Consider the following 27,025-nt stretch of genomic DNA (forward strand, 5'->3'; position numbering starts at 1 on the left):
ATGTTTATTTCTGCTTCTCTGACTTAAGTATTTTATCAGTTATGCTAGTTTTTGCTTCTAACTAGATTGTAAGTTATCAAATTTTAGATTTTCTGTATAACTACTACTATGTATATAATCTCTTATCAATTTACTACTCTTTCAAGTTAATTATGGTGGGGGAGTGTCTTATGACACTAATAGTAATCTCTTAACATAACCTTTACATGATCTATAATTAGATTACTTAGGTTAATATTGCTTTATGCATTACCAAATTATACTTAAATCTGTTTATTGGAGTCTGTCAGTGTTGCTAAATATGGTATATATATATATAATTCACTGTTTATACTATGGTTACATCTTGAATTTATGGCTTGAATAGGCCAAAGAAAGAAGGGAATTCTATAGAATTATTATAACTAAATTAAACTCCGGTTCTTCATTTCCATAGAATTTATTAATATTTACTTGAATAAGAGAAGGCAGGCTGAGAGAGAGAAAACTATTCTAAACTATCTCCCTCACAGCCACCTTCCTATAGAGCATGCCCTGAGAGAATTGAGAGAACTCACTTCCTGGAACTCCCTCTTTTGTTCCTTCTCTCTTACCTGGATCCTTAACTTGATCCTTTCCAGGTCAAGTGCCTAGGTCACTATCCCATGACCCAAGTCCACTGACATGATTCTACTAGCACTCTAGCTGTTCTGGGACACAGGTAGGGCTGGACCCCAAAGGTGATCCTGGGAGGGAGTTCCCTTCACACAGAATATATTCATTCACAGAGACATACATCAATCTCAGCTCAAGTGCATAATCATTTGTAGAACAGTTAAATTATTTCAAAACAGTTTTATATACATTGTCTTCTTTGATCTTAACTCTGAGATTGGCTTTTGCAGATCCTATCCAATTTTACAAATGAAGGGACTGATTCTAAGTAACAGAGTATGCATTTAAGTTATTCAACCATTACTATTTAATCACTATTTTCATTGATTGTAAAATGAACATGTATTAAATCTGTTGCAGGAAGAAAGAAACAGAAGCTTGCTAAAGAGAGAGCTGGGCTTTCCAAGGTAATGCTAATAATTATACAGACTATATTATGTAAAAATGTATTAAAATAGATTTTAAAATTCATTTAAATGTATATATTTAGAAATGTAGGCATTTCAAGGTATTGCACTTAGAATTTTCATAGTTATAGTATAGTTTAGTATTTAGGTATAGTTATTTCAATCATTTAAAGACTGAACTGGAACTGTAAGTTTTTAATATATGGTCATCTAGTTGTGCTGCCTTTTTTTTTTCTTTTCTTTTCTTTTTTTAACTTAAGTGTGGGACTTTATCCTCTATCCAAGTGCTACTTGGATATCTTACTGTATCATATTGATGCTGCTCCTGGCTTTTCAAAGGCTGTACCAGAATTATGAAATGATCTGGTTCTATGAAGTTGGAAAGACTTCATATGACTTTATTGATATATTATATCTTTAATTTGAGGACCAGTCTAGCAATCTGCATTAATGGAGAGAGCACTTGTACTGATGAACTGCCTGGATCCTTGGAAGTATTGAAATAAGCAGGATTTTAGATTTATCCTGATTTAATTTTGTCATACCAATTTTAGCTCCTCATTTAAGTTTGTCAAGATTCTCCTCTCAAAAATTGATAGGGTTGGATCAAATATGTTTTCAGAGGCCCTGTCCAGCCACAAATGCTAATTCTGTCATCTCTCAGTTTTGATTTCAATTAACATCCCATCTGTGCTTTTCTGGTTATCAGTAAAAATTATTGACGAGGATGGCCATCAAAGACATCAGTTGACATTGATTCATTAGTCATTGTTTTGGGGGAGCAGTTATTGGAGTTGTACGTAGTATGGACTCAGGTTCGAATCCCATATTTGCTACTACCTGTTTAGCTTTGAGCACACCAACTTTCTGAGTCCTCAGTTTACTCATTTGCAAAAGGAAAATGTTTGGATTAGATGATCTGTAAAATTTACTTGATTTCTTGATCATCTAGTGCCTTGTTTTATAGATGATAAAGCTTAGGTCCAAAGAGACTAATTGAGGCTTTGTTGAAGGCCTTATAAAAGATTTAATTATAGAAGCCTAGAACTTAGATCTTGATTCTTAATCTTTTTTGTATTCTTTCCACTTGTCTTGTTGATGTGATAGCCTGCCTTGTGGTCTTTTTTTTCCCCCCTTTTTAATAGCATCTTTGCCAGAAGTTGAGTATGGGAAAGAAAAGGAAATTTAATCCAAGTCATTAAATTTTGTTTGTTTGGGGTTTTTTGTTGGCACTTTTAAGCATACATTCTGTGTAGAAGGGATTTTTATCTTATTGGATAGAATGTGTCTGAGGATTATACTTACATAACAATTACAATGAGTCTTGAGTCTTTTCCTTTAATTATATTTTTGAATGGTTCTAATTGTTAGCAAGTTTTCCTTTATATCAAATTTAGTGCTGCTTTTCTGTAGCTTCCTCACATTTCCTGTTTTTTCCCCCCTACAGCAGTGATGGGCAAACTAAGGAGGGACATAATAGGAGACATTATTCCTAATCTAATGAATACAATAAAACTAGAAAAGTTGTCTTAGAAATAGACTGACCGATTTTCCTTCCTCCCCCCCCTCCCCCCTCCAGTCTTTAAAAAGTTTGCCCATCACTGCCCTAAAGAAGGAGAGAACAAATTGTTCTGTGAAAAGTGTTGGAATTATTGGGCCCAAGGTCCAAATCTAACTTTACCCTGGGGTGATTTTAGGCAGGTCCTGTAACCTTTCTGGAACTTATTTTCTTTATCTGTAAAATGAATGGGGACCATTCTTTTAGGATCCATAATTCTCTACATCTGTGTGTGATCCTGTAAATCGAATCTGTTTTACATCTTTGAATACTTGCTTTCTCTTACTTAGTTTCCATATCTGGCTACTCCTAAGTCTCCTTTGCCAGACTTGTACCAGAACTGGAGTCAGAGATCCTGGCTTCAAATTCTGCTTTTGTCACCTATTCTCTATTGGTGCTTAGGTGAATTTAACCCCTCAAGATCCTAGTTTACTCGGCTTTAAAATGAGAAGTTTGGTCTAGATGACATAGTTGCTTCTAGCTCTTATATCTGTGGTCATGGATCTTTATAGTAATTGTTTTTCTTTGTGTTTTAAGAATTTTATTCTTGGGAGCTTTCCATTCTTAACAGGATTGTCTTTTTCTTTAGAATTTTAGGCACCAAAGTCCTATCTACCCTTTTTTTAGTACTCTGAAATCTATTTTTCCCAGATCTAGGATGCATATTAGACTCTATTATATACTTCTTTATCACAAATTCTAAGATGAACTAATTACTTTACAGCAGAGAATTTTCACTCTCAGAAATTACTTCCTCCCTATTAAGAATAGATTCTAGAAAGAAGTTCTTTCTTTGGTTCTTATGAGTGACAGAAATACCTAGGAATCTTCCTCCACTTGCAGTCTTCTCATACCTTCTTCTTTCTATCCAGAAGTATTGTTACTAACAGAGGTTCCCTCCCCTTTAGCTTACTGGGGCTTCTTGATGGCCTACTGAGCTTAGAGGAGATAAGTCATCTATTCCATTCTTTCTGGGAATATAATAAGGCCTCTAGGCCTTACCATCTTACTAACCATCCATAAGTTGTAGAACTGCAGCACTATCATGTGTCTTTATCACACATAGTCTAAGGACCCCAGGGCCTTCTCATTTGCCTGAGGATGAGAGGAACAGTTGATTGACTTTACATTGGTAAATAATAATGAAGGAAAATGTGGATCTGTGAGGGGCTGATGCTTTACAATGGACACAAAAGGGAAAGATCCAGTCTAGGGCTGGACCACCTAGGTAAAGGACTTTGACTTAAGGGCGCCCCCCCCCCCTTGGGACAAAAGAGATACTTAACACCTGATGGGATTAGCCATCTAAGGTCTATTATTAGTCTGAGACTAGTGAAGTTGGACTTTCCCTCTGGAAGAAACTGGTGACAAGGTCAAAACTGGGGCTTTGACCTTTAAGCTAAATAAACTGGGGGTCATTAAGTCTTTCTAGGCTACAAGTTTGAGGGCTTCTAGATTCCATCTCCACTAATTTGTAAACAAGGGCTCTCTTAGTTTTAGCCTTAGTACTTAACACATTGCTCCCAGTAATTAGAATTGCACTGTAAAGGGAAAAAATTATGGTTGGACTGAATATTAGAGTTTTGGTCACCAGGAATTGATTACACAACTCGAAATTAAAGACTCAAGTCAGAATTACTTTTATGGTAGTTTTAACTGAAAAAACACAGAACTATTAGTCAGAAAAGCCACTCTTTAATTAAGGAAAAGGGGGAACAGGGCTGTTAGGCCTCCACTCTGAGGCTTGCCACATGCCTTATGCAGAGCCCAAGGGTTGAACAGTGCTTGCTCTGGTCCCTGACCCCCTGGGAGTGCCACTACACTAGATGAAGATTCCTGAGAACAAAAGAAATTGGGGAACTTATATACCATTTGGGAAGATTCAGGGTCTGGGAAAGATGGTTGACATTATCATACCAAGGGGATACAAGGGATACAATCAAGCCTGGGAAAGGAATCATAGCCAGAGGCTAAGGTGTAAGGCAGTGGTTCCCAAAGTGGGCACCACTGGGCACCACCGGGCCCCCCTGCTACAGCAATCCAGGGGGGTGGAGATGGCCACAGGTGCATTTATCTTTCCTATTAATTGCTATTACAATATAAAAAAATTAATTTCCAGAGGTGCTAAGTAATATTTTTTCTGGAAAGGGGACAGTAGGCCAAAAAAGTTTGGGAACCACTGGTGTGAGGGAAAGGGCTACTTACAATGGATACTAAAGGATGGTCCCTGCCCAGGGGTGTCTTCCTGGGAAACTGTCTCTGATACAATGGGGAAGACTACCTAAGGCAAAAGGATAATTAATTAGCATTTACCCTAGAGTCCATTATTCAGCCTGCAACTGCTAGCCAGAGATTCTCTTCTGGGTGGATTCTCATGGGAACAAGGAACAAGCACAAGCTCTGGAGGTCTCCAACCTACAGGCTATTCCTAAAATTTGGGGTTCATCAGATCTCACTAGGCCACAAGTTTGGGGTCTCTAGATTCCATGTTGACAGTAGTTTTATTTACAAATAGGAAGAGCGAAAGTAGGGAAAATGAGAGTGAGTGACTTTGTGTGTGTGTGTGTGTATGTATGTGTGTGTATGTGTGTGCATATGCATCTGTGCAGTGCTCCGGCCTGGCCTGGTCTGAAGGTCTGAACCAGACAGGACTTCAGAGGCCCCAGCAAAGGTGGGGCACAGGGGTAAATTAAACAAGGCTTCTAGCCAGGACACCTCTTTGGAGGTTAGTGCCTCCAGAAAAGCCAAGGATAGGGAGTCAGCCTTTCACTCATTCACATGACAATCCAAAAGGAAGCAGTCTGAGGTCTCAAACCAAAGCTCCTTCAAGGCCAAGTTCAAAGGGCAGAATCCCCTTCACAGGAAGTTACCATCATATTTAAGAGATAGTTCTTTTTGTCACTTCCTGTGTCCACCTTCCAGTTCTATGTGGACAAATGGACTTTGCTTACTTTGCTTCAGACTGCCCAGGGGGCAGTCAGTTGTTTTTGATTTGTCACTGGCACACATGGGTAATAGACCTCCTCCTGCCACTTAATTCTTAAGTGGGGTGGGGTGGTATGTATACATTTCTGGTGGCTAAAGAATAAAGAGCAATAATTCCATCTTCACAGCACTTATTAAATACTTTTTTTCTCATTTCATTTTTCAAGAATTTGCCCAATGCAAAAAAAAGAAAGAAAAACCCTTGTAATGGATGTCTTTGTGTTCCCATTAAGGGTTTATTTGGGAAAGATGAGTGGTTTGCCATTTCCTTCTCATTTATTCTCATGTGAATAAACAAGAATTGGGTAGTAAGTAGTCTTCCGGTTTGACAAGTCTTAGAACTTTTCTGTCATAACCTGAATTACACATATGCTTTAGGGAAAAGCAGAATTCTTATTATCAGGTCAACAAATAGTGTCATAGATTCTCCTCATAGGATGGCAATCACCAAACATTACTTTTCACCTTTTTTTTAACTCTTATTGAATACCTCAATGTTTTCAAGTTAGTGATCAGTCTCACTGTAGTATAGTAGATAAGTAGTCATCCAGCTTCTCCAATTTTAGAAGGTGTTTTTTCCTCCTCTGATATGAAGCCTAAATTGGCTTTTTCCTAACTTAACCTATTGCTTCTGGGCTCAAACAATGCAAGTATAATTCCTCTTCCCAATGGCAGTTCTTCAAATATTTGCAAATAGCTATCAGTCATATCCCTCCTAATTCTTTTCCAAGCTAAACATAATCCAACTTCTTTCCATTAATCCTTGTATGACAGACCTCAGGCCTTTTACCAGATTTAGACACAACAGAAACATAGTGCTCATGTTCTGCAGGTCACTGCAAAGTTTTCCCTGGACTCCCTACATGCTAGGAGGGATTCAGTTCATTGTAATTCTCACTAAGAACTCCCCTCAGGATTTTTCTCATTAGTGTTACTATTTTGACAGATTATCTAATTGTCTTTTGTCATTCCAACTTCACTTTCATATATTCATTTAACTCAACTTCTTTGCTTCTTGGACATTGGGTCTATTAGCTTGATTCCTTCAATTAAGTCCTTCTAGATTTCTTTTCCTCTTGCTCTGCATTAATTTTCTTGCCTTATTCACAATTTCTAATCCTTCTGAATCCCAATTCCTGTGACTTGAGCTGAAGGACAAGAAAAGGATCATCTTTTTAAGAGCTAGAAGGAACCCTGAAGATTATCTAGTCCAATCCTTTCATTTTACAAGTAAATGTCAGGCTGAGTTTTAAGCCTATCTTAGATTCCAAATCTAAGCACTCTTTCAACAGTATTATTTTGTTTTTCTCTCCTGTTCCTTTCCCCCAACAAATCCAAGAGTAGAATGAATTTGTGGAAGGCCCTGACTTTATTAGTACCATTTTTATTCCACAGTTTGTTAATTAGCAACAAAGGTGTAAATTTACAAGAATACCCCATAGAATCCAGGAAGCGATTACTTAGCAGTGATCAGCTTCCTACTGAAATTCTGTATAACACTAGACAATGTGAAGATTAAATGACTGGCATCATATTGTCTGGTGAATTAAGGCTCTCAATGTTAGAAGATAGTGACTATTGCTATCTTTAGGATTGAGTAAAACAGATGTAAACTCTAGTATGAAAAAAATTAGTGTAATCAAATACTTTCTAAACCATACATGGTTTTGCCTATTGACAAAAGATAAGAGGCTTGAATATGATTTTGAGGTACTAAAGAATGGATTTATGTTATTTGGAATGACATCTAGTTCTACTTGAAGATATAAGCTTTGTGGTAAATGACTTACTTAGCCCCTTCTAATTTTTTCCTTCCTACTGTTCTTGAAAACTTACTATATTATATTATACTAATGAAAACATTTCAGGTTCTCTTCAGCCTTTTCTATACTTAAAAACATAATTACAGATGGCAAAACATGGTACTGTTCAGAATCAGTATGATAGTAGAATCATGCTTCAACCCTGGGTCACCCCTATCATTCTTTCATCTACTGCCAAGCCACTGAACGTTGCTGGAGCTAGTTAAGAAATCATAAATACTGAGTTCAATTAGATTTCACATTGCATAATTTTACCTAGGCCTTTACCACTACCTGGCAGTCATTTTTCTGACTTAATATAATCCCTATAGCAATTTGTCCTCAAACTTTCAACTCCACTCCCACCCTCTGTTGAAAGCTATTCAACTGCTCCAAGAATCTGATAAGGACAGTTTAGGTGAGAAAGAAGCAAAAGGGGCTTTCTGTCAGCTCAGGGCCAGGCTCCTTCTGACCTGCAGCATGGAGTTTATTTATATACATTTCAAGACTCCTTTCACACAAAGAACACCAAGAAACCTCTAGCAGTTGTGCAGAAATTACAATTTGTTCATGTTAAAATACAAAAGAGCCTCAGTTGCTTCAAGGTAGAGATAGCCTGGAATAGAACAAGGTCCAAGCATGAATTCTAGCCTCCTTATTATCAGAAAGCTAATTCTGGAATACTTTTTTCAGGTAGAAAGCCCCTGCTGGATGAAGTTTGGACTGTCTAGAATTAGTTTTGAGCCCAAGCAGCTGCATTTTTGACCAAGAGAGAAACTGTTAACCTCTCGACTGCTGATTTGCTAAGAACTTAAAGTTTTCCAATAAGACTATAATGCTTTTCAATAAGAAGAGGTGTAGATCATAAAAGGAGTCAAAGAGAGGAGTCTCAATGGCTTCCAACAACCCTTTTTCTCTTAACAGATGATCTCACTTATTCTTATATCTTAGCAATCTAAAGAATTGTGAAGATGGAATTAGCTCTCCCCTATTTGTTCTTTAGACTTTAGCCATCAGGAATGTATATACCCCACCAAATTTAGGATTAAGTGGCTGTGGGCAGGTAACCCACAAGTGCTAGTGAGTGACAAATTAAAAACAACTGACTGTCCCCTGGGCAGTCCGAAGCAAGGTTAAAGCTGCCATTTGTCCATGTAGAACTGGAGGGTGGACACAGGAAGTGACTATCTTTTAAATATGATAGTAACTTCCTGTGAGAGGGATTTGGCCCTTTGAACTTGGCGTTGGAGGAGCTCAGGTTTGAGACCTCAGACTACTTCCATTTGGATTGTCATGTGGGTGAGTGAAAGGCTGACTCCCTTTCCTTGGCTTTTCTGGAGGCACTACCGCCAAGAGACCTCTCATTTTGGAGATAAGGCTACAAGCCTTGTTTAATTAACCTCTGTGCCTCCCTTCCCTTTGCTGGGGCCCCTTGAAGCCCTGCCTGGTTCAGACCTTCAGACCAAGCCAGAATAATTACCCCCCTCCCCCACTTTCACTCTTCCTATTTGTAAATGAACTACCATAAAAGTCATCCTGACTTGGGTTTAATTATATAATCAATTCCTGGGGACCAAAGCTCCTAAATAGTCAGTCCAACCATAATTTTCCCCTTTATAGAATGCTTGGTGGTTACCAGTTCTCTTATGGATAAAATAGAAATTTTCTAGGTTTTGAGTCCATCAGTCTGGGAAAGTATCTTTTTTCCTCCTCAAATTTACTTTTCTCTCATCACTTTCTACCTTGTGATGTGTTTAACCATGTGTAGGTCACATTCTTTGTCTTTTTTCTCATTGCTCTCCCACATTGTAAATTTCTTATGGGCAGGGTCTTTGTATTATCACCAGTGTTGTTCTTTGCACTTAGTAGGTACTTACTTTTTTTATTTTCATTTTTGAGTTGAATTTTATTTTATTTAAAAACAAACCAAACCCTGATCTTCTGTTTTGGAATTGATACTAAATAACAGTTCCAAGGCAGAAGAATGATAAGGACTAGACAATTGAGTTTAAGTGACTTTCTCAGTTATACAGCTAGGAAGTTTCTGAAGTGAGCTTTGACCACAGGACCTCCTGTCTCTAGGCCTGGCTCTCCATCCATTGACCCACCTAGCTGCCTCTTGAGTTGAATTAAAAAACCTTCTTAACCCACCCCTTAGATTATAGCCCTATATGTCTCCTCCCTTATACCACTATGCTATTAGACTATTAGTCTATATTCACTTCTAAATGTTTTGGGGGAGAATATCCTTTTCTCCAAATTTGAAATTTTTTTCAATATTTATTGCAACATAAAGCCTTTTTTTGTTAGAAATTTTGATAGTTTCCTAAATTAAGATCTGTTTGCATTGTAGTTACCTGACCTTAAAGATGCAGAAGCTGTTCAGAAGTTCTTCCTTGAAGAAATACAGCTTGGTGAGGAATTACTAGCTCAAGGTAAATATCACTAAAAATACCATATTTTTTCTTGACTATGTTCCATTCAAGAGAACAGTCAAAGACTGAAAGAAACTCTGCAGTGTTTTAGCAAGTAACTAGATGACTTATCTATGTGAAAGGCCATCTGTGAATGGGGTTGACCTGATTCTCAAAATTAATATTATCTTAAACCAGTGATTCCCAAAGTGGGCACCACTGCCCCCTGGTGGGTGCTGCAGTGATCCAGGGGAGCGGTGATGGCCACAGGTGCATTTATCTTTCCTATTAATTGCAATTAAAATTTTAGAAAAATTAATTTCCAGGGGTGCTAAGTAATATTTTTTTCTAGAAAGGGGGCGGTGGGCCAAAAAAGTTTGGGAACCACTGTCTTAAACTATGGCTGAGTCTTAATAAGAAATTATAATCTCTGTTATAAAATTAAAATAAGCTAGAGTATAGATTGATATTAAAAATGGCCAATACAGGGGGAGGGAATTCATTAGGCCTTTAAAAATAAAAAGAGGGGAATAATAAGGGAGGGGGTAGAAACAGAAGTTAATCAAGGGAGGGGATAAGGGATACCGGCTTAAAGCAAACCATTGGTTTAAAAGGAAATAGTTTAAGAAGAAGGGGTAGGAATAGGGGAGGATACGAAAATGTCAGCAAATGCACAACTGATAATTATAACTCTGAATGTGAATGGGATGAACTCGCTCATAAAACGGAAGCAAATAGCAGAGTGGATTAGAAACCAAAATCCTACCATATGTTGTCTACAAGAAACACATATGAGGCGGGTGGACATACACAAGTTTAAGGTTCAGGGCTTGAGCAAAATCTTTGGGGCATCAAATGAGAAAAGGCAGGAATGGCTATTGTGATTTCTGACAAAGCCAAAGTAAAAATAGATACAATTAAAAAAGACAGGGAAGAAGGGGCAGCTGGGTAGCTCAGTGGAGTGAGAGTCAGGCCTAGAGACAGGAGGTCCTAGGTTCAAACCCGGCCTCAGCCACTTCCCAGCTGTGTGACCCTGGGCAAGTCACTTGACCCCCATTGCCCACCCTTACCAATCTTCCACCTATGAGACAATACAAAGAAGTTAAGGGTTTAAAAAAAAAAAAAAGACAGGGAAGGTCATTACATCCTGATTAAAGGCAGTATAAACAATGAGGAAATAACACTGCTCAATATGTATGCACCAAGTGGTACAGCATCCAAATTCATAAAGGAGAAACTGGCAGAGCTCAAAAAGGAAATAGATAGTAAAACCATACTAGTGGGAGATCTAAATATTCCTCTTTCAGATCTAGATAAATCAAGCCAAAAAATAAATAAGAAAGAGGTAAGAGAGGTGAATGAAGTCCTAGAAAAATTAGATTTAATTGATATGTGGAGAAAAATAAATAGGGACAAAAAGGAATAAACCTTCTTTTCAGCCGCACATGGTACATTCACAAAGATTGACCATGTAATAGGGCATAGAAACATTGCAAACAAATGCAAAAGAGCAGAAATAATAAATGTAACTTTCTCAGATTATAATGCAATAAAAATAATAATCAGTAAGGGCACCTGGACAGGCAAATCAAAAACTAATTGGAAATTAAATAATATGATTCTCCAAAACCAGCTAGTCAAAGAAGAAATCATAGAAACAATCAACAATTTCATTGAAGAGAATGACAATGATGAGACATCCTACCAAACTCTGTGGGATGCAGCCGAGGCAGTACTCAGGAGGAAGTTTATATCCTTGAGTGCATATATTAACAAACTAGGGAGGGCAGAGATTAATGAATTGGGCATGCAACTTAAAAAATTAGAAAGCAAGCAAATTAAAAATCCCCAGATGAAAACTAAATTAGAAATACTAAAAATCAAGGGAGAAATTAGTAAAATCGAAAGGAAAAGAACTATTGAATTAATAAATAAGACTAGAAGCTGGTATTATGAAAAAACAGATAAAATAGACAAAGTACTGGTCAATCTAATTAAAAAAAGGAAAGAAGAAAACCAAACTGACAGTATCAAAGATGAAAAGGGAGACCTCACCTCTAATGAAGGGGAAATTAAGGCAATCATTAAAAACTATTTCGCCCAATTATATGGCAATAAATATAGCAATCTAAGAGATATGGATGAATATTTACAAAAATATAAATTGCCTAGGTTAAAAGCAGAAGAAATAGAATATCTAAATAATCCCATATCAGAAAAAGAAATTGAACAAGCCATCAAAGAACTCCCTAAGAAAAAATCGCCAGGGCCTGATGGATTCACAAGTGAATTCTATCAGACATTCAAAGAGCAACTAATCCCAATACTATACAAATTATTTGATATGATAAGCAAAGAAGGAGTCCTACCAAATTCCTTTTATGACACAAATATGGTACTGATTCCAAATCCAGGTAGATCAAAAACAGAGAAAGAAAACTACAGACCTAATGAACATAGATGCAAAAATCCTAAATAGAATACTAGCAAAGAGACTCCAGCAAGTGATCAAGAGGATCATCCACCATGATCAGGTGGGATTTATACCAGGAATGCAAGGATCGTTCAACATTAGGAAAACCATCCACATAATTGACCATATCAACAAACTAACAAACAAAAATCACATGATTATCTCAATAGATGCTGAAAAAGCCTTTGACAAAATACAGCATCCATTCCTATTGAAAACACTGAAAAGTATAGGAATAGAAGGACCTTTCCTAAAAATAATAAACAGTATGTACCTAAAACCATCAACAAGCATTATATGCAATGGGGATAAATTAGAAGCCTTTCCAATAAGATCAGGAGTGAAACAAGGATGCCCATTATCTCCTCTATTATTTAACATTGTACTAGAAACACTAGCAGCAGCAATTTAGAGAAGAAAAAGAAATTGAGGGTATTAAAATAGGCAATGAAGAGACTAAGCTATCACTCTTTGCAGATGATATGATGGTCTACTTAAAAAATCCTAGAGAATCAACTAAGAAGCTTGTAGAAATAATCAACAACTTTAGCAAAGTTGCAGGATACAAAATAAATGCACATAAATCATCAGCATCTATGTATTTCCAACACATCACAGCAGCAAGAAGTAGAAAGAGAAACACCATTTAAAATCACCCTAGATAATATAAAATACTTAGGAATCTATCTACCAAAACAAACACAGGAATTATATGAAAACAACTACAAAACACTTTCCAAACGATTAAAACTAGATCTAACAATTGGAAAAACATTGATTGCTCATGGGTAGGATGAGCTAACATAATAAAAATGACCATTCTACCCAAATTAATTTACCTATTTAGTGCCATACCTATCAAACTACCAAAAAACTTTTTCACTGAATTAGGAAAAACTATAACAAAGTTCATTTGGAATAACAAAATATCAAGAATATCAAGGGAAATAATGAAAAAAAATGTGAAGGAAGGGGGCCTAGCAGTACCAGATATTAAACTATACTATAAAGCAGTGGTCATCAAAATGGTATGGTACTGGCTAAGAGACAGAAGGGAGGGTCAGTGGAATAGACTTGGGGTTAATGACATCAGCAAGACAGTATATGATAAACCCAAAGAGCCCAATTTTGGGGACAAAAATCCAGTATTTGACAAAAACTGTTGGGAAATTTGGAAAACAGTATGGGAGAGATTAGGTTTAGATCAACATCTCACACCCTACACCAAGGTAAATTCAGAATGGGTGAATGACTTGAATATAAAGAGGGAAACTATAAATAAGTTAAGTGAACATAGAATAGTATACTTGTCAGATCTCTGGGAAAGGAAAGATTTTAAAACCAAGCAAGAGTTAAGAGAAAATTACAAAATGTAAAATAAATTATTTTGATTATATAAAACTAAAAAGCTTTTGTACAAACCAAAACAATGTAGCCAAGATCAGAAGGGAAACAACAAACTGGGAAAAAATCTTTATAACAAAAAACTCTGATAAGGGTCTAATTATTCATATATATAAGGAGTTAAATTAATTGTATAAAAAATCAAGCCATTCCCCAATCAATAAATGGGCAAGGGACATGAATAGGCAATTTTCAGGTAAAGAAATCAAAACTATCAATAAGCACATGAGAAAGTGTTCTAAATCTCTAATAATTAGAGAAATGCAAATCAAAACAACTCTGAGGTATCACCTCACACCTAGCAGAATGGCTAAAATGAAAGAAGGGGAGAGTAATGAATGTTGGAGGGGATGTGGCAAAATTGGGACATTAATGCATTGCTGGTGGAGCTGTGAACTGATCTAACCATTCTGGATGGCAATTTGGATCTATGCTCAAAGGGCTATAAAAGAATGCCTGCCCTTTGATCCAGCCATACCATTGTTGGGATTGTACCCCAAAGAGATCATAGATAAACAGACTTGCATGAAAATATTTATAGCCATGCTTTTTGTGGTAGCAAAAAACTGGAAAATGAGGGTATGCCCTTCTATTGGGGAATTGCTGAACAAATTGTGGTATATGCGGGTGATGGAATACTATTGTGCTAAAAGGAATAATAAACTGGAGGAATTCCATGTGAATTGGAAAGACCTCCAGCAATTGATGCAGAGTGAAAGGAGCAGAGCCAGAAGCACACTGTACACAGAGACTGATATACTGTGGTAAAATAGAATGTAATGGACTTTTGTACTAGCAGCAGTGCAATGACCCAGGACAATTCTGAGGGATTTATGGAAATGAACGCTACCCACATTCAGAGGAAGAACAGCAGGAGAGGAAACACAGAAGAAAATCAACTGCTTGAATACATGGGTTGAGGAGGACATGATTGGGGATCGAAAGTACCACACCAATGCAACTATCAACAATTTGGAAATAGGTCTTGATTAATGACACATGTTAAAACCTGTGGAAATGCATATTGGCCAGGGGAGGGGGGAGTTTGGAGGGTAAAGGGGAAAGTAAGAGCATAAACCATGTAATAACCATGTTAACTTTTCTAAAATATAAATATTAATAAATGTTTAGAATTTTAAAAAAAGGAAAATTAAAAAAAATGGCCAGTACAAATAAGTAGGTTACTACAATATTTATATGATTTTCCATAATATAGAAAGAACTTTGAAGAGCATGTTGTGTTTTTTATTTAAATATTTTTTTAGAAAAAATTTCCGTGGTTACATGATTCATGTTTTTACTTTCCCCTTCACTCCCCCTTCACCTCCCCATATCCAAAGTACATTTCCACTGGTTTTAACATGTGTCATCAATCAAGACTTATTTACATATTATTGATAGTTGCATTGGTGTGGTCCTTTCGAGTCTACATCTTCAATCATGTTCGCCTCTACCCATGTGTTCAAGCGGTTGTTTTTCTTCTGTGTTTCTTCTCCTATAGTTCTTCCTCTGAATGTGGGCAGTGTTCTTTTCCATAAGTCCCTCAGAATTGTCCTGGGTCGTTGCATTGCTGCTAGTATAGAAGTCCATTGCATTCTATTTTACCACAGTGTGTTAGTCTCTGTATACAATGTTCTTTTGGCTCTGCTCCTTTCACTCTGCATCAATTCCTGGAGGTCTTTCCAGTTCACATGGAATTCCTCCATTTTATTATTCCTTTGAGCACAATAGTATTCCATCACCAATATATACCACAATTTGTTCGGCCATTCTCCAATTGAAGGGCATACCCTCGTTTTCCAGTTTTTTGCCACCACAAAAAGCACAGCTATAAATATTTTTGTGTATGCCTTTTTATCCATGATCTCTTTGGGGTACAAACCTAGCAATGCTATGGCTGGATCGAAGTGCAGGCAGTCTTTAAGAGCTCTGTGGGCATAATTCTAAATTGCCATCTGGAATGGTTGGATTAGTTCACAACTCTACCAGCAATGCGTTAATGTCCCAATTTTGCCACATCCCCTCCAACATTTATTACTCTCCCCTGCTGTCATTTTAGTCAATCTGCTAGGTGTGAGGTAGTACCTCAGAGTTGTTTTGATTTGCATTTCTCTAATTATTAGAGATTTAGAACACTTTCTCATGTGCTTATTGATAGTTTTGATTTCTTTATCTGAAAATTGCCTATTCATGTCCCTTGCCCATTTATTGATTGAGGAATGGCTTGATTTTTTTATACAACTGATTTAACTCCTTGTATATTTGAGTAATTAGACCCCTGTCAGAGTTTATTGTTATAAAGATTTTTTCCCAATTTGTTGTTTACCTTCTGATTTTGTCTACATTATTTTGTTTGTACAAAAGCTTTTTAGTTTGATATAATCAAAATAATTTATTTTACATTTTGTAATTTTTTGTATAATTGATTTAGCTCCTTGTATATTTGAGTAAACCTGTCAAGAGTTTTTTTTAATAAAGATTTTTTTCCCAATTTGTTGTTTCCCTTCTGATTTTGGTTGCATTGTTTTTGTTTGTACAAAACCTTTTTAATTTAATTTAATCAAAATTATTTATTTTACATTTTGTAACTTTTTTCTAACTCTTGATTGGTTTTAAAATTTTCTCTTTCCCATAAATCTGACAAGTATACTCTTCTGTGTTGATTTAATTTACTTAGAGTTTCCTTCTTCATATTCAGGTCATTCACCCATTCTGAATTTATCTTGGTATAGGGTGTGAGGTGTTGATCTAAACCTAATCTCTCCCATATTGTTTTCCAATTTTCCCAACAGTTTTTGTCAAATAGTGGATTTTTGTCCCAAAAATTGTGCTCTGTGGGTTTATCGTACACTGTCTTGCTGACGTCACTTACCCCAAGTCTCTTCCACTGATCCTTCCTTCTGTCTCTTAACCAGTACCATATCGTTTTGATGACCACTGCTTTATAGTTTAATATCTGCTACTGCTAGGCCACTGTGTAGAGCATATTTTGAAATTTATTTAATCTAATATTAAAAATTGGAGTATTGTGATATATTTTAAAGGATGAATATATATTGTAAAATATATAGTAATTGGAATTATGGGCTATAGGAAGAAACCTAGATTCCTATATTCATATGGAAGGAATTTTTTAAAAGTTAATCATATTCATAAAAGGTGAAAGTAAGTAGGATAAGTATAAATGGAATTCTTTCTATAATTCTTGGCTAGCTTAGTTTTTAATAGATTATAGATCATAGGCTCATGATTTGGAACTGAAGAGACTGGCAATTTCTCATTTTATGTCTGAAGAAAGTAACAATGGGATGGGCACAGATAAGGCTAAATGAAATCAATTGATGGCACTTTTAATGTTTTCCCCACTATAATACCTTACTACCCATTTACTTCAGCTTTTAATGAACTCTTATTTTAGAGCTCTTCATTACTACCCAGCATTTTTTTTGTCATAGCCTTGTTTTGTTTCTGGAAAGCTATTGCTTATATTATTTGTATATTCATATTTAACCTTACTAAGTTCAGAATAAACTTATATATTCTCTTGAGTCAGGATTTTAGAGTTCAGAGGGATTCCAGAGGCTATTTGACTCAAACTCCATAACTGAACAAGAATGCCCGCTATAACCTATTTAATAAGTAGTCATTCTGCCTTCCTTGGAAGACCTCTTAGGAGTAGGCATCTACTACCTCTGGAGATGAGAACCCCAATTGGGTATTGGGTAAGTCCAGTGGTTAGCAGGTTTTTCCTTCTACAAAGGCTAAATCTGTCTTGCAATTTGCACCCATTGCTGTAGCTTTTGCCCTTTAGAATAGTGATGGGCAAACTTTTTAAAGAGGGGGCCAAAGGGAAGGAAAAAAACTTTAGGAGGGCCAATATAGTTTATTAAAAAATAATATACATTTTACAAAATTCTTGTATTTTGTGATACTAAGCCCTATTAATGACTGAAAGATTATGAGGAGAGTGTGATGAATGAAACTGACTGCATTTCTAAAAGTTTCTCGTAATTTATTTTGAAATGGGATGTACTTATTCTTAGAAGGGAAGCTAAATGCTCATCTGTCAGTCTGTTTCTAAGGCAACTCTTTCGAAGTTTCATTGTAGAAAACACCTGTTCACATATATATGATGAAGCAACATAGCAGTAACTTTCTGGGCATGAGATATCAGATTTGGGAAAGTGGATTTCGACAAGGATTGGTAGAACTCTAATTTTGGAACATTAAGAAACAACTATTTGAGTTGAGTGTTATGTTGTAATTCAATCAATTCAAGTTGCAAGTTTCACAGTTCACATTAAAAGGCATACTGAAAATTTCAGTCTTTTTCAGTGACACTGAAATCTTCAAATCTTTGTTCAAATTTACCATGGAGTCTTCTCAGATTATCTTCTTAACTCTTAAGCTTTTCCTTCATCACCGGGGCTATTGAATTCAACCTCGGGAAGTGAGACAAGTCATTCTTAGCAAGCTGATTTGAGAATAGAACAAGTTGTAGTTTAAAACCTTTGAGATGGCCCCAGATATCATCGATAAATTGATTTTTGCCTTGCATCTTGACATTCAACTTATTCATGTGGCAGAGAAGTTCTGTAAAAAATGTAGTCTGAAAGCTGTGCAGTATCTTCCAGGATTTTATATTCTATAGATCTCTGTTTCTCAGGGAAGAATGTCACTATTTCGTCTTTCAGCTGCCAGACTCGCTCGAAGACATGTCCTGTGCTAAGACACCTTACTTTTGAGTAGCACATTATATCAGAGTACTTAGATTGCATGGATTCTAGAAACTCCTGAAATTGTCTGTGAGCAAGCCCTCGAGATTGAATAGCATTAACCAGCTTCACAATAAGGTCAAGCACAGGTTTTCTATCCAAAGCAGATTTACACAGGGCATCTTGATATATGATGCAATGTAGAAATATAACATTGTTATCTGGATATTTTTCATTAAAGATCCCAACAAATCCAGATTTTTTTTCCCCTGTCATATTTCTCACTCCATCTGTTATTATACTACATATACAATTTACAGATACTTTCAAAGTTGAAGTTCATGAAAAATATCTGACCCTGTTGTAGTTCCCTTCAACGACCTCATGCATGCTAGTTCCTCTGTAAATACAGAAGTTTTCTTCAACACCTCAGAGGTTTCATCCATAGTAATTGAGCAGGATTTAAATTGGCCAGTCTTTGATTCCAACTGTGATAATATGTTTTTATCTGTTGCTTTGATTCTAGAAGTCACTGTTTTCTGAGATAAGCTTGTTGTTTGAAAATCTTTTCTTTTGTCAGGACATAAAATATTGCAAACTTTGAGCATTCAGTGTTTAACAAATTCTCCATCAGAGAGAGCTTTGTTACTTTTAGCAATATTGTATGCTACATAACTTGCATGTGTAGCTGCTTGCTGAGAACTATTTCCTTTCTTAAAAATACTTTGCTGGTCTGATAGTTTTTTTGTAGATCTTCTGCTTTTTGTTTTTTAGAGTTGAAGTGTCACGAAATGTTATATTCTTTGTAGACTGCTAGTTTCATTGCAGATGAGACTAAGTGGCTTATCCCTAAAAACTGAAAAAAGTACTTGCAGGTCCATTCATCTTTGAAAACACCACACTCAAAATCAACTTTACATTTCTTAGATAGTATCTTAGGGCTAAAATTTTTCACAGTAAACAGTAAAACTAGCAAACCAACAATGCTAAGACAGGTCTCAATCAAGAAAAGTGTTTCGATATCTAGCTGTGGTAGAGGGGGTAGCTACTGCGAGGAGGCTCCATTGATCTGGGGCGGAGGCAGGGGCAGCAGCAGCCCCTAGAATCCCAGAAGTCACAGCGCATGGTAGGGAGAACTAGAGAGCAGGGTTCCAGTTGACCTGGACTCAGAAGTTCTAGGCTGTGAGGGAGGAAGAAAAGAGTTATTGATTTGCAATCCTCCAAGGGGAGGAGCTACCAATTCCCTACTGGAAGTTGGGATTTTAAAGAAGTTAAGGAAACTGGCTTAAGTCCCCTTCCAGCTCCCACCCTGCCAGCCTCCAGAGCAATAACTTAATTCCCTTTGTGATTTTGTCCCTTCCCCCTCCCAGTTGCCAGTTTTACTCTTCCCCACAAAGTTGCCAGTAGCCAGTGCCTCTCACTTTCAACATAAGATTCCAATATCTAAGATAAGTCAATAAATTTGTATGTCATCGCTGATATAAAATGAAAGAGAGGAAAAAAGAGGAAAATATTTTTCTTATAGTCTTGTATTCTTTTTCATTCATCAGATTAGGAATAATGTTGCACGGGCTGGATAGAACATTTTGCCCATCACTGCTTTAGAATGAACCTTATAACTTCTATATGATGATCCTTTAAATAATTGAATATAGTTTATGTGACTCCACCCCAATTTTACTTTGGGTTAAACATTCTCACTTCCTTCAACTGCTATCCTAACCCACCTTCCCCCAAATGTTTTCCAGATTATGAGTATCCCTTCCTAAAATACAGCACCCCAAACTGAACATAAATAAAATGCTAAATGTAGCCTGAGGAAGATACAGTGTTATTGGCACTGTACCCCTCAGTGCAAACCAGATTACCTTTAATACCTCTAGACTTTTTTTAGTCCATCTGCTCTCTAGCTACCCCTCCATCTTATGCTTGTGAGATTGATTTTGTTAACCCAAGACTAAAAATTTTCAGTTTATTCTTATTACATTTAATCTTACTAGATTTAAATTCACATTCTAGCTTTTAAAATCTTCTTAGATTTTAAGCCTTATCCATAGTATTAGCTATTTCAGCTTTATCAGTTAAATTTTTAAATAAGTACTCTATAATTTTATGCCACTAGCCATTGATAAAAATGTTAAAAATAGCATAGGACTATGGACAAATTCCTGGCACATTTCTAGGATTGTTAATTTAGAGCTGGAAGGGTCTGTTGAGGTGAGGTCATTAGTCCACCCCTTTAATATAGATGAGGCATGAATAGCTTAAATTTCCAAGGTGGAAGTTTGCTCTAAAAGCCTTGTTGGCTTCAATGCTAGAGAATAAATAAAGTTAATATCAAATCACTATTTGGGTCTGACCATTCAGCCAATTTGGTAAACTTCTTTACCTGACCGATGTTATCTGTATTTTTCAGAATGAGAGACTTTCATTGAATGCTTTGCTGTGATCTAGCTAAAATATGTCTACAGTGCTCCCCTTTTGAGAGTGTATTATGACTAGACCACTAGACTTGGGATTATGAAGACTGATTTCCCTTCTGCCTCAGACACTTAGTAATTGGTGACATGTTGACACAAATGGCTAGAAATTAAATCTTTTGGGACTCAGTTTTTTTATCTGCAACATAGAGAAGTTTGACTCCATTTCTAAGGACTTTTCTAGCTCCAAATCTTTTAAAAGGAAATAAGGAGAATGGGAAGTTATGGTAGGGAAATTAAGTAAAAATGGAATGAGGAATGTTGGCTTAAGGGAACCTTGTTTTTAAGTACTTCAGAAGTTATACATACATTTAGACAGTTTTATGTTTTTATTTAAGATTATTTAAAACAGCTCCCCCACCCCTCCATGAACCGTTATCAGATATAAATTTTACTAGGTATTTGAAAATAATTAAAATTTTGTATTTTCAAAATTTATAATTCAAATACAGTTTTTGCCCTAGTTTTTTTTTTTTTAAACCCTTGCACTTCGGTGTATTGTGTCATAGGTGGAAGAGTGGTAAGGGTGGGCAATGGGGGTCAAGTGACTTGCCCAGGGTCACACAGCTGGGAAGTGTCTGAGGCCGGATTTGAACCTAGGACCTCCTGTCTCTAGGCCTGGCTCTCACTCCACTGAGCTACCCAGCTGGCCCCCTAGTTTTAATCATAGAGATTTTATTGTTGGGACAAATTTTATCCCAACAAATAGCAATTTTAGATAATAAACATGCTGCACGGTCCCTTCTAATTGCCAATTTATTTCAAAATATAGTCAATATGGCAAAATTTCACTGTATTCAAAGAATTATGATAATATTGTTCCATGAAGTTTACTGTAATAGAACTTTATGAAGAATGAAGTATTTGAGGTAGAAAGACCTACATGAACTGATGTAGTGTGAAATAAGCAGAATTAGGAGAACATTATTATACACAGGTACTACAATATTGTGAAATGATCGAATCTGATAGACTTTGTTACTTAAGAGCAATACAATGATCCAGGATAATTTTGAAGGCCTTTACCTCCAGAGAAAGAACTGTCGAGTAGAAATACAAATGAAAGCATATGATTTAATATGTATTTTGGTGTTTTAAGATTACTCACTTACAAAAATGAATATAGAAATATGTTTTGCATGGTAAAACATGTATAACTCAGATTGAATAGTTTGTCAGCTCTGGGAGGGGAGAGGGGAGACAAGATGGATCATAATAACTTGGGAAAACTTATGTGGGGATTCATTATTAAAATAAAAAAAAAAGAATGAGGTGTTTGAAAATAGTTCTCTTTGAAGTATAGCAAAAAGTGCTCTTTAACTTGAAGTTTATAATTAAAGGTAAAGATTGTAGGTTCCATAAAAGCATTTACACACATCTAATTCTTTTCTAGGTGAATATGAAAAGGGTGTTGACCACTTGACAAATGCAATTGCTGTCTGTGGGCAGCCACAGCAATTGTTGCAAGTTTTACAGCAAACTCTTCCACCACCAGTGTTCCAGATGCTTCTGACTAAGTTGCCTACAATTAGCCAGGTAAGAAAGTGGAATTTTCTGTAGCAGGGAAAATGTCCTATAGCATCTGAAAAATAAATTTCTTCATTTTCAAAATTGAATTTTTAAATACCTTCCTAGTAAACTTGTTAAATAATAAAATTCAGTCTCACAAAGTTTTAGAATAGTATTCTAGGCATAAACTCCTGGTAAGCAGGATAATAATAATAAATATGAAATATGTAAGAGGTGACAATGGGTGTAGGAGGAGAGCATCATCAGAAAGTGTAATGGCTAAGTACCCTTTTAGTTATTAATGAATAATTAATAACGACCCTTCAGAATGATCTTTTCTACTAGCTGGGTTTTGATACTTAGTTGGAATAGGAGTTGAGGAACAAATAGGACTGAGTGAACAAAAAATTCCATGGACTCGGGAAACCAAAAATCAGGGGTTAAGTTCTGTTTAGACCTTGCCCATAAAAGGATATGGAGTCAGAAGTTAAGGGTACAGAAAATTGATTTTATAGTAGAAACACTGTGTGTACCTGAGCTCTTGTCTTAGTGATTCAGAGACAGACCACACTGGAAGAGCAGTTTATGAATACTTAATGTAAGGAACTTGTGGCCCGCACATTATTAGACAAAGAGGGAAAGGAGTAAAAGCAAAACCTAGAGTCCCACATACATTAGAATTTCTGTAGGAATTTAAGTTTTTTTCTTAAATTAAGAATATAGTCTCTGTTATTGAAGACAACAGTGACTTCATTTGTTTTTGTTTTTTGCATTACTTATACCTAGCAATAGTTATATCATTCATTTCCCTATGAAATTTGTTTTTCTTTCTTTTGAAAAAATTATTTGAAGTTAATTTTTATTTTATTTTTTACTTGAAGGGTAGAGTGTCATAAACTTAATTCAGGTTAAAAATTAAATTTCTTCATATAAATATTGGTGTGTGTGTGTCAGGTTAAAAATTAAATTTCTTCATATAAATATTGGTGTGTGTGTGTATGAGGATGAAGTTATAAGCCATGATACCCAGGCTCTCTAAATATTGTTTTAGATATTAATACCTGAGTTGTAATGCTGTAGTATTTACGTTGCATTCCTTTATAGTAGGAATGCTTTCATTCATTTCATTTTATTCTGAAAGTCCCCATTTTCCACCTCCCCTTTGTTTTAGTTTAAATAACTAAATGACAGGTATAATTTTCAGCATTGTAAAGTACAAATGCTGCAATGTGTTGGTAGACATCATTTTTCTTTTTCAACCTCTTAATTTAGTCATCTTTTTATTTACAACTATGAAATACTATATCCTATTTTAAAAATCATACAGTGGATTGGCTAATAAGCTACAATTTACAAATCCCTGAAAGAGCAATGTAATTTTTATATGTATGTGTGTAGATGGGCTTAATGTTTTTTTGTATGAAACCTATACTTTTATATGAAAACTTTACTTTTTTTTTTTTCCCTCCACAGAGAATTGTGAGTGTACAGAGCTTGGCAGAAGATGATGTGGAATGAGAAACATGTCAACATAATAAAATCCTAATAAAAAATTTTAAATAATTCTTAGCCCAGAAGATGAGCAGCAATGGGGGAAAAAGGGCAAACATGCTAGTTATGGACTATGTATTACACTGAAAATCTACCAAAGTTAATTCTAACTTTGTGTAGGTAGGTTTGCTTGGATTTTATTTATTTATCTTAGTAAGAAGTGTATTTTGATAAAAAAAAACAAATTTCATTTTATAAATACACTATGAATTATCTAAATATCACTAATTTCATTTATTACTAAAATATGCAGTTGTAATATACATGACACTCCTACATGTTAAAATACCCAGTGCTCATTTTTTGACAAAGGCAATAAAAAGAATTCTGTACTCTGTGTTACAGAGCTAAAGGGTGGATTTGGTTTATCCTAGTAAATTTTGCAGTATATTAGAAAACTAATTTTTTTTTAATTCACCAAAGCTGTGAAGTCACTGGATAGAAAGTATTTCCCATTCATAAAGATAATCATGGATACATTTAGGAGATAGTTTATTTTTTGTGTATAGGGCAATAGCTATTAATCACCTTAAAAAAAAAAAAAAACCTTTAAAAGTTTAATTAAAACAAGCGTAAGAGTCCTGGATATTTATTTTGCAATTCATTTAGTGGAAAGAGCACTGTACTAGTAACAATCAGGAAATTAATGTTCTAGTTCTGTTCTCCCATTAACATATACTGTGATTGATATAGGATAAGTTACAGGCTCCTTTATCACAAGAACCCCTGTAAAATGAGAGGTTTGTATTAAATAATCTCTGAACTCCATTTCAGTTCTATGATTATTTTCCTCATTGTCAAAGCCACTTAGTTATATATTTTTCCAGTCACACATATTATTGCATATTCCAAACTGGTTCCCTTGGCCTTTTACCTACTTAATTTTTCTTTTTTGTTTTAAAAATCAGTTGTGAAGAAAAAAATTTCTGGTAATTGGCTATCTAAAAGTAAAGTTGATTATCTCAGGATATTGTGAATTTCCCCATCATGGGAAGTCTTTAAATTAGAGACCATGACCTTGGAATTCCTTTTCAGGTATGAGTTGGATTGGATGATTTAAAAGGTGAAATACTTTCAACCCTATTACTGGATTCATTTTAGCATAAGTTTAACTTTCCCCTAACTCCTTCCTTGCACTTATTTCCACCGTTTTGGTTCATTTCTCCTCTACACTTCCAAATCTTTGGTTCATTTATCTTGAACTTCGAGACTACAGTATTTGACATCATAGATGAAAGCTTTTTCAGAGAAGGGATTGAGCTGATTAAATTCCTCTTCTATAGATAGGCAAACCAGTTTGAAAACTAGAGCCTTCTACTTGGTATATATTGGGATATTCTATACTGAATATTTGCCTAGGCCTTTTTGAACTGCACAGTGATAACCCCCCACCCACAGTAATTTATTATGACCTGTTTATAAAAAATATCTGTTTAAAAACAAATATGTTCTCTTTAGTAACATTGAAATTTTGGTTTCTGTAATCTGTAGTTTTTGATCCCTTAAGAAATGAGAACCTTAAAGTGATTGGGGACCAAAAATGGGGGTGGAGAAAAGGCCATTGTGCCAAGGGAATAAAGCTTTTGTAGAGCTCTGCAGATAATTAGGGTAAGAAGATTGCTTCTGTGAGAACTAAGACAAGGAAATCACAAAGTGCAAGCTTCTTTGGGAGAGATGAGGTATCACAGAAAATGTAGCGTGGAGCTGACCATTTAAACATTAAAGGGAAATAAGAAAAGTCGTGGAGAAATTCTAAGTTACACAAAAATATTGCTGCTCTGTGGTTGTTGAGTTTGTCAGGAATTCCCTACAGTGGTAAAATCTGAGATCTGGAGGGAAAAACTTAACCACCACCCTATATTACAAGCCATCTACACAATAAAACAAAAGGAAGGCAAGAGTGCAATAAACTTGGATACAGGAAAGTAATGGATTTATCCATGTTGTGACATCAAGGCTCAGTAAAGACGGTTTTTTGCATTTACTATTTCTAGTCCTAAAAAAAATAAAGATTAAATTGGGCCCCTGTTGTGAGAATTTTTTTAGTCAACTGATAAGGGAATATTTTCCTTATCTCTTAATTGTTCATTGAATAAAAATACATTTTAAAGCAATTTATGATTGAATTTTGGAGGGGGTAGTTACAAATTTAAAGCCGTTAAGTTACAGATGGCATCAGAAACATCTTTGGTGAAAAATGATCTTGAAGCTAGAGAATGATCTGAAAGTTTTTTAATGTGTTATCGGTACGACCTGGTTCTTGATCCTCTACCTAAAGGATTTTATGTTCAATTTTGGTGGTGTCAAACTCTAGAATGTGCAAGTGAATCAAATTGGAACTAAAGTCATGAGCTTTCAAAGATGGACAAATTTGTGTGGACAATTGATGTTGGTTTCATAATTTAATAATTGGTATAAAGCAGCAGAGACATATTAGAAACATGCCTTTTATCTGAAGGTAGCAAAGTTATACTGACAATTGTAGCAATTACCCCAAATGGAGTATATTTTTACCATCATTATGCCTGCTTTTGTTACTTTATTCAACCTGTGGACAAGGGTGTTGCTCAGAATATAAAATGTTATAGAAGTTTCAAGAATGTTAATTACATTAACAAACACTATACAAAATTTCAAAAAAGTTGAAAATTTTAATATTGCTTGTGCCTCAAGCTGTTAAAAAGTGAAATATTAAAGGGCTTGGAGAAAATTTGTGGGCCTCATGTTTACTAGTGTGTCTTCTAATGGAAATATTTGAAGGCTTTTATAGACCAGTGTGACTTTGGGCCCAAAGTTAACTTTAGTTTTGGCTTCCTCTTATGTGCATGATATTTGCCCTTGTTTCTAGGTTCACAGATACAAAGATAGGAGGCAAGTTTTCAAGGAGTTTAAACTCTGAAAGAAAAAAATTTAGAACCTGATTGATTCTGAGGCGTCTAGATGTTCCAGCAGGATTTTGAGAATTTCATTGCTACCTGGAGTTCCTAAGGTTAGAAAAGACTAGTTAGTGTTAGGGATATCAGTGAACTTGTAGGTTGAATTACATTGATAACTTTGGCTCAAAAGCCCATGT

At 35.6% G+C, this 27,025-nt stretch overlaps 1 protein-coding gene across 1 annotated transcript in view; it reads left to right on the forward strand.

The window, feature by feature from the left end:
- TOMM20 (translocase of outer mitochondrial membrane 20) overlaps positions 1-25,973 on the forward strand; it is a 31,705-nt gene extending 5,732 nt beyond the window's left edge. Inside the window, exons 2-5 of the mRNA XM_044671728.1 lie at positions 1,015-1,061; positions 9,760-9,841; positions 22,286-22,428; positions 23,875-25,973. Coding sequence (XP_044527663.1) covers positions 1,015-1,061; positions 9,760-9,841; positions 22,286-22,428; positions 23,875-23,919 — 317 coding nt within the window. The 3' untranslated portion in view covers positions 23,920-25,973. The remainder of the gene's footprint in view (positions 1-1,014; positions 1,062-9,759; positions 9,842-22,285; positions 22,429-23,874) is intronic.
- The last annotated feature ends 1,052 nt before the right edge of the window (positions 25,974-27,025 follow it).

Source organism: Gracilinanus agilis, chromosome 4, assembly GCF_016433145.1.
Source record: "Gracilinanus agilis isolate LMUSP501 chromosome 4, AgileGrace, whole genome shotgun sequence".
NCBI classification, from domain to species: domain Eukaryota; kingdom Metazoa; phylum Chordata; class Mammalia; order Didelphimorphia; family Didelphidae; genus Gracilinanus; species Gracilinanus agilis.